The sequence below is a fragment of the Belonocnema kinseyi genome, chromosome 8 (assembly GCF_010883055.1).
Source record: "Belonocnema kinseyi isolate 2016_QV_RU_SX_M_011 chromosome 8, B_treatae_v1, whole genome shotgun sequence".
Taxonomy (NCBI): Eukaryota; Metazoa; Arthropoda; class Insecta; order Hymenoptera; family Cynipidae; genus Belonocnema; species Belonocnema kinseyi.
The window spans coordinates 87,935,821-87,943,216 of record NC_046664.1 but is presented as its reverse complement, the minus strand read 5'-3'; the positions used below and the strand labels follow the sequence as shown (position 1 = coordinate 87,943,216).

General features: G+C 36.4%; 1 protein-coding gene across 1 annotated transcript in view; it reads right to left on the bottom strand.

Moving 5' to 3' along the window:
• LOC117178591 (lathosterol oxidase-like) overlaps window positions 1-7,396 on the bottom strand; it is a 50,810-nt gene that overhangs the window by 36,909 nt on the left and 6,505 nt on the right. Inside the window, exon 2 of the mRNA XM_033370018.1 lies at window positions 6,306-6,514. Within this exon, the coding sequence (XP_033225909.1) occupies window positions 6,306-6,514 (209 nt within the window). The remainder of the gene's footprint in view (window positions 1-6,305; window positions 6,515-7,396) is intronic.

Sequence of the window (7,396 nt, the reverse complement as noted above, 5' to 3'; positions counted from 1 at the left end):
GTGTTTTCGGAGAATCTTAAACAGGACGATTTTTAACGACTCTCGGATATGACGCAGTCGTAAGTCGACCCTTACATTATCTTGTGTTTTCCTTAACAGTTCATTGGCAAATCTGAAAGAGAGCGGTCTCTTATATACTCGGTTGGAGAAAAAGCAAAATGGAAAATTTTCAATTTAGTATAAATGCACTTTCTTAAAATTGTGCTTCGATATGCAGTTACTGGGAAATCCGGAAACGTACTTAAAGATAAGTAATTCATAGCAATGCATTATAATTTCACGATAAAAGAGAGAAAACAAAGGAAATTTAAACCTACAAACTAAAAATAACGCCGAGATTTTGAACCGGGCCGGGTGGGGGGGGGGGGATCGCTTTTTATTGTAAATTCAATGATACAGGCCTAAAATAAACACACAAGAGGGGATTTATATGTATATATGTATATATATATATATATGTCTTTGGTGACAGCCTGAGAAGACGGCCGGATACTAACTTCCATATATCACAACGCTGCTGAAGGCTGGTGACCTTCTCAGCATGAAAACAAAAACACGAACCCAAGACGACTCTCTCGGTTCCAGTTCTACTCCCCCCTCCCCTCTCCCAACCCTCCCTCATTAACTGAAGTTTTTGGTGGGACTGACGTTAGAATTACAATCTCCACCATATGACGATTTGATACTTAACTTTGAACTGATTTCGACTCAAAAAGTAAACTTATTGCATAAAGGTGTTAGTTGGGCGTATAATCTAAACAATGAATAATACAAACTACAAAATAGCCTCGGAAAGGACTGGAACTTTTAATGACAAAAGGCATGCACACGGAAAATCTAAAGGTCATGTTTCAGGCGACGAACGGAGACTGGGTGTTTGGAATGCTAGGGGAGTAAATGATCTCAAGGTAAAAGAATTGCGTGAAACTATGGACGTGAAGAAACTAGACATTTTATGTGTGCCTGAAATAAAGAAAAAGTAATGCGAAACCAAAGACATAAAAAACGGCGTCTTAAAAAGCGGATTTGAAATATGGTCAGGAGCAGACTGTGAATCACATTGTAAACAAGGAGTAGGTCTGATTTTGAATGAAAGAGCCAAGCAGCATCTGGGAGACCATGGTTTCGTGTCTCCCAGATTGCTGTGGGCTAGAATGAAAGTAGGAATCAGAAGACTATTCATCATAGCATGTTACGCGCCGGTTGATAGTGATCCCAGAGAAGTAAAAGACGCCTTCTGGGACACTTTAAATGACACAATAAACATCTGTGAACATGGGGAAAGAATAATTCTACTAGGAGACATGAACGCTTGGGTGGGCATCTAAAATCAGGATACAGAAAGAGTATTAGGTAATTTTGGGGATCCAAGAACAAACTATAACAGAGATAAACTAGTTGGTCTATGCTTAGAAAGGGGTCTGTTTATTACAAATACTTGGTTTAGGCATAAAATGATCCACATTTACACCTGGTCGAAAGGAAACAGCCGCAGAATAATTGACTTTGCTGTTGCGGATGAAAGACTTAGAGAGTTAGTCAATGATACAGGGGTCATGAGGGGTCCTGAATGCAATATTGATCATTACCTTCTGATCTCAAAACTTAAATTAGGTCGGGGTTGAAGAAAAAAGAGACCCAAGAAAGCAAAACAAACGCGAATCAAAATTGAGAACCTACAGAAACCGGATGTGAGAATAGATTTCCAAAATAAGATAATCGAAAGCATAGATAGGGCAACATGGGAGGACCGTATAAAAAACAAAGATTTAGAGGGCGTCTGGACAATGTTACGGGATATCCTTGTTGGATGCACGATTGAAGTGTGTGGTACCGCAGTTGTAGGAAGAATTTCTGGTGATGCGTGGTGGAATGATGAAATTCATTCTGCCCAAAAAGCAAAAAGAGAAGCGTACAAGAGAACTTTGAACATCGCAGGGCTTAGCAATGAGAAAATAAGTAGACGTAGAAATGATTATAGACGCGAAAACAGGATACTTAAACGATTAGTTAAAGAAAGTAAAGATACAATTAGAGCAGAAGAAGAGATAAAAATACAAAAGGACTTTGAAGGAAGCAGAAAACTACTTTATAAAAAAGTGAAAGAAAACAAAAGTACAGAAATTGTCAACATGAGAAATAGTAGGGGGGAAATGGTATATGATGCAGACGGAATACTAGAGGCTTTCAGAGACTATTTTAGGAAACAATTCGGAGATGAAGCTATAGGACAGCACAACTGCGATGTTGAACACGATGCCATGGAAAACTCAATTGAAAAAGTCTGTGTCACTGAGGTTAGGGATATAATTAAGAACTTGAAAAACGGTAAGGCTGCCGGGGTAGACGGTATTACCGCTGAAATGCTTAAACACGGTGGCGAGTACATACCATATCGAGTTTGCAAATTGATAAATTTATGTTTCGAGATGGGAGACGTCCCAGACGATTGGAAAGAAGCTATTATCGTACCAATATACAAGAGAAAGGGAGATAAAAGCGAGTGTAATAATTACAGAGGGATTAGCTTATTAAGCACCGTAAGTAAAATATATTCAAAAATACTTATTCGTATGGTAATGAAAATAACAGAAGCAAAGATTTGGGAAGTCCAAAGTGGGTTTATGCCAGGAAGGTCATATACGGATCAAATATTTAGCTTAAGGAAAATAACAGAAAAAAGTTTGAGAGTAGGGAAAAAAGTTTTCTGTGCATTTGTTGACCTAGAAAAAGCTTTTGAAAAGGTAGATAGAAGTAAACTTTGGGAAGTCCTGAAAGAGTATGGAGTCAATGGATGGATCCTACAAACTATAAAAACAATATATACAGGTAGCAAAGCGAGTATAAGAGTGAATGGGAAACTGAGTGACTATTTCGATATTATTCAAGGAGTTAGACAAGGATGCGTTATGTCTTCATGGTTATTTATATTATTTATGGACAAGTGTTTAAGAATGGCTCTCTTCGACGAAGTGGTGTGGATCTCGAAACAGTAAGGGTACAAGGGTTAGCGTTTGCAGATGATAAGGTTGTTATGACAGAGTCTATCGAAGAACTACAAAGAATGTTGAATAAACTAGATGCAAGCATGAAGAGCATGGGCCTCAAAATTAACGCAAATAAAACAAAAACTATGGTGTTCGAAGGAAAGAGTGAGAAAACACTTTGCAATATTTTATTAAATGATGAGAGAATTGAACAAGTTGATAAGTTCGTATACCTTGGTATCTTATTTACTAGGGACGGGAAGATAGATGAGGAACTAGATAGACGAATAAATGAAGGTAAGAAGGTTATTGGTTGAGCAGGTCCCCTTATCAGAAGTAAAAATATATCAAATAAAGCTAAAATGGCAATACATAATTATATATTTGTACCGACTGTACTATACGGTAGTGAGACATGGACTTATCAAGAAAAAGATAAGAGTAAAATTAACGCAATTGACGTGAGATTCATGCGCATAATAAGCGGGAAAACCCTAATGGACAAAGTAAGTAACGAGATAATTCTAAAATAATGTGGTGCAGAAGAGACGCTAGTAGACACATGGGAAAGAAATCGGTTAAGATGGTTGGGACATGTTGAGATAACACCAAATGAACGACTAACGAAACAAGTGTATCAAGGTAAAGTAAAGGGCAGCGTGCCCAGAGGTAGACCGCGGAAAGAATGGTTAGAATGTGTGAATGAGACCCTACTTAGAAGAGCCATAAGAAGTCACAGAAACACGAGAGCCTGCATGAAAAAATGCATGGACATAAAAGAAGCTAGAGAAGTATGCCAGGACAGGAAAGTATGGCGGCAAATAGTTAATAAAAAGAGTGTCAGTAGAGTGAATGACGCCTGAAACAAAGACCTTGGCTACTAATGGACCCAAGTGGGGAACCTTACATAACGACTTAGTGAGGTTCTTCGCTTGGGGTGATTGCTAGAGAGATTGATTAGCAACCTGGATCGGAGCAGTGTTGCGGAACGAACGTGTTATTTACTTACTTAGCACGAGAATTCTGGATCAATCTGATAAATCTCTATCCCTTCCACACACTACTCCTTTCCCCTGCCGAGTGAGTCACGCCTACCCCGAAAGGGAAATGCCTTAATGGTGTAATAATAATAATAATAATATAACATTATGCACGAGCATGTACATATTTTAAGATTTTCAAGTAATAAAACATTAGCGAAAATTTTTTCACGTTTCACAGTAAAATATAGAGGTTCTTTTTGGTTGCAGTTCTAATTTTATATAGGGAAATCATATAGAACGTGGCGTCATCGATGAGGGTGCCTTTTTGTCGTCAAAGATTTCAGTTCAAAAATTTAAAAAAAAATGTTTGTTGCACTTTTCTGTTGTGGACACTTTTTGAGTCTATAGAACACGAACTGCACTAGTTGACTAAAGGCTATCCACTGCTCAGCTCGGTTTCAGACTGAATAAATGAAATTCTTTTCTTATATTTAAAAAAATCCCAACAAAAAAACTTTATTTTTTTAAAACCTTGATTTCTAACGAGCGCTGACGCTCATGGTTTTTAATTCCTTATTATTTTATACTGCAAAATATTTTTCTATCGAAAAAAGTGATAGGACTGGGTTCTTAAGATAAATTCTTTGATGAAAAAATTTATTTGGCCAAAAAAATCAAGTTTGTTTTTGTTTAATATGTGACCTTTTGTCTATTTAATTATTTTTTTCTGCGCAAAAGGCATGCCTTCACAAAAGGCCGACCATTCGTATCGAAATTTCGGTACAAATAGTTTCTTTTTCAGCTCTCCTTATTCATACCGAAAAAATCCAGCTATTTGTACCCGAATTTTGGTACCCGTACCCATGGTCTTGTTTTAATCTCTTTATTGCAAAATAACGTTTTTAGTTGATTATGTTATTTTTATAATTTAATTTATAGGTTTTGGGTATTATCAATGATTAAGGGGAATTTAAATGATTCTAGGCTAGGGAGGTAACGAAAATTATCTCTGTAACAAATCACAGGTGTACTTTCCCTGCCCAAACGAGACATTAGAAAGAAGTGGGAGTTTTATCAACATTATTTCTGTAACTAATCACATTGGTGCCTTCTTAGCCACCACAAGATGCTGGAAAGTGGCCGAGGATTGACCAAAATTATTCCTATGACCAGGAGACCTCCACCGCCTAACGATATATTAAAAAGAGTTCGGGGCGTGACAAACATTATTTTTGTCTCAAATCACAAGGTCGTCTCTATCCCACACGAGACCTTTAAAAGGGATAGTGGGATGTCTCAAACATGTTGTCTGCGATCAGTCACAAAGGTGCTCTACCCCCCACTTCGCACGAGAGATTTAAGAGACTTAGGGAAATGATAATCAGTTCATCTAAATATATCGATACTCGCTTGTCGGAACTTCATACCCGGAAAAAAGCAATCAGCAAGGAGGCTCCTTGACTGCACTGGCAGGCCAGCCACTGCGTTTAATTGATTTACGCATTTTCATTTTCCTTAAAATGAATGTCTATGAAATCAATTATAAAATTGATAGACACTCTTGAAAATTTACTTTGCATTGGAAACATTTTTATAACTTGTTTTTGGCCCCTACAGAAAAAATATTTAATTAAACAATCAAAAGATTACATTTTACATAAAAATTAAATTCGCTGTTGTTAAAAAAACCTTTTTAAAAGAAAGTATGTGAATCAGAAAGGTTTTATGATGTTTTTCTTGAGAAGGATATTTTAAATGTTTGCGAAAATCAATGCAGGCATTTTTTTGGAATAAAGTTAAAAAAAATAACAATTTTTGTTTAAAATTATGAAGAGAAACCACAAAAAAGTTACAAGAATCGGATGGTACTTCAAGATTTGAATTTTTCAGAGTTTTTTACAATGAAAAAAAGTTTTGAGTAATTATACTGAAACCCAGCGGAATCAGGTAAAACTTGTTCGACTTAGTTCCGATTGTGTATATTGTTAGAATATATATATATATAGTCATTTACTGATTTTCATTTGTATTACGTTCGCTTAGCGTGTATCAGATACTTAAAAAGTTTCTATAACAGAAAAAGTGCAATAAATTTCAAAAATAATTTTTTTGAAGTGATATTTTTAGCAATCTATATTTTTTCTTTTGATCCAATAAGTAGACAAAGTTGAACAAAAATCGATGATGTAAAGTTTCGGGTTGTGTGAGTTCTGCATGGAGTCTATCTTCACACAGATCAAAAGTTACATCTATCACATTAAAATAATCCATTGCTTAAATTATAAAAAATATATATCGATTAATTCAGTTTGAAGAGATCCGTGAGGATGCTTACGTGCAGAAAACCGCCGATAGTAAAGTACATGGAATACGAGATGATGGAGGCAAACAACCAGATGTAGGAGAGGTTCTGAAGATAAAAGCTCTCCAGGGAAAGCTCAGCCCAGTTGATCGAGGATGACGTGGCGTTGCTCGATATGCTGTCATTTTGTGCAGTGTATCCAAAATGCCTCGCAAAGTGCACAAACACCAAGAGCCATTCACCTGAGGAAGAGCAAAAATGTTTTATGTGCGATTTTCTATTTTGAAATTCAACAATTGTAACAAAGGCTACAACTGTAAGTTTTTACTACCTCCCCTCAAGATTGAGATACTGAAATCCTGCAGGAAAGTAGCATTTTAAATGCATATAAATTTGTATCATTTTATATACTCTCTGCACTTCATTAAGTAAGACGTGAATCACTGAACAATGTCCTTACAGTTTTGATTCAGCGACTCTTTTCTCACTGATATAAATGTAGAGTATAAACAAATTCTACTTAGTAAAATTTATAATTTGGAAGAAAGTTTTGATGAGCAATCATGGCCAAATGTCAGTCGCTCGCAAGAGTCGCAAGAGTCGCAAGAGTCGCAAGAGTCGCAAGCTTACGCGCTCCTAGGGCACGCGACTGTTGGTTCTCGCGCTTCGCGCTCGATAATATATTTATATTGTGCTTCGTGCTTGATAATGTATTAACCTCACGCCACGCGCTCGATCCTTGTGCACATACTTTTTAAAACTAAAGGTGAAAGCATCGAAAACAGTAATTTGGTGATTGTGAATTCTCTTTGGTTAAAGCTTTTTCGGCCTTAACGAGCACAGTCTCATCACGTATTTCGCGCTTCGCATTCGATTTTATTCCAGAAATTTTATATTTGTCCCGTAAATGTATATTACTATAATTCATAACTTGCATTGGTATTAAAACAGACGTAGTTTCATTGTCCCATGTAAAAAAATGCGCATTCTTAAAAAAAAAGATTTGTTGTCTAACATTTTATTGCAATTCTTCTCGTTTTTTCATAAACAGAATTGACTGATTTCCAAGGATATTTTTATGATTTAAACTTTACTCGTACAGTCTACTGAGCAGCTGTGCTCTT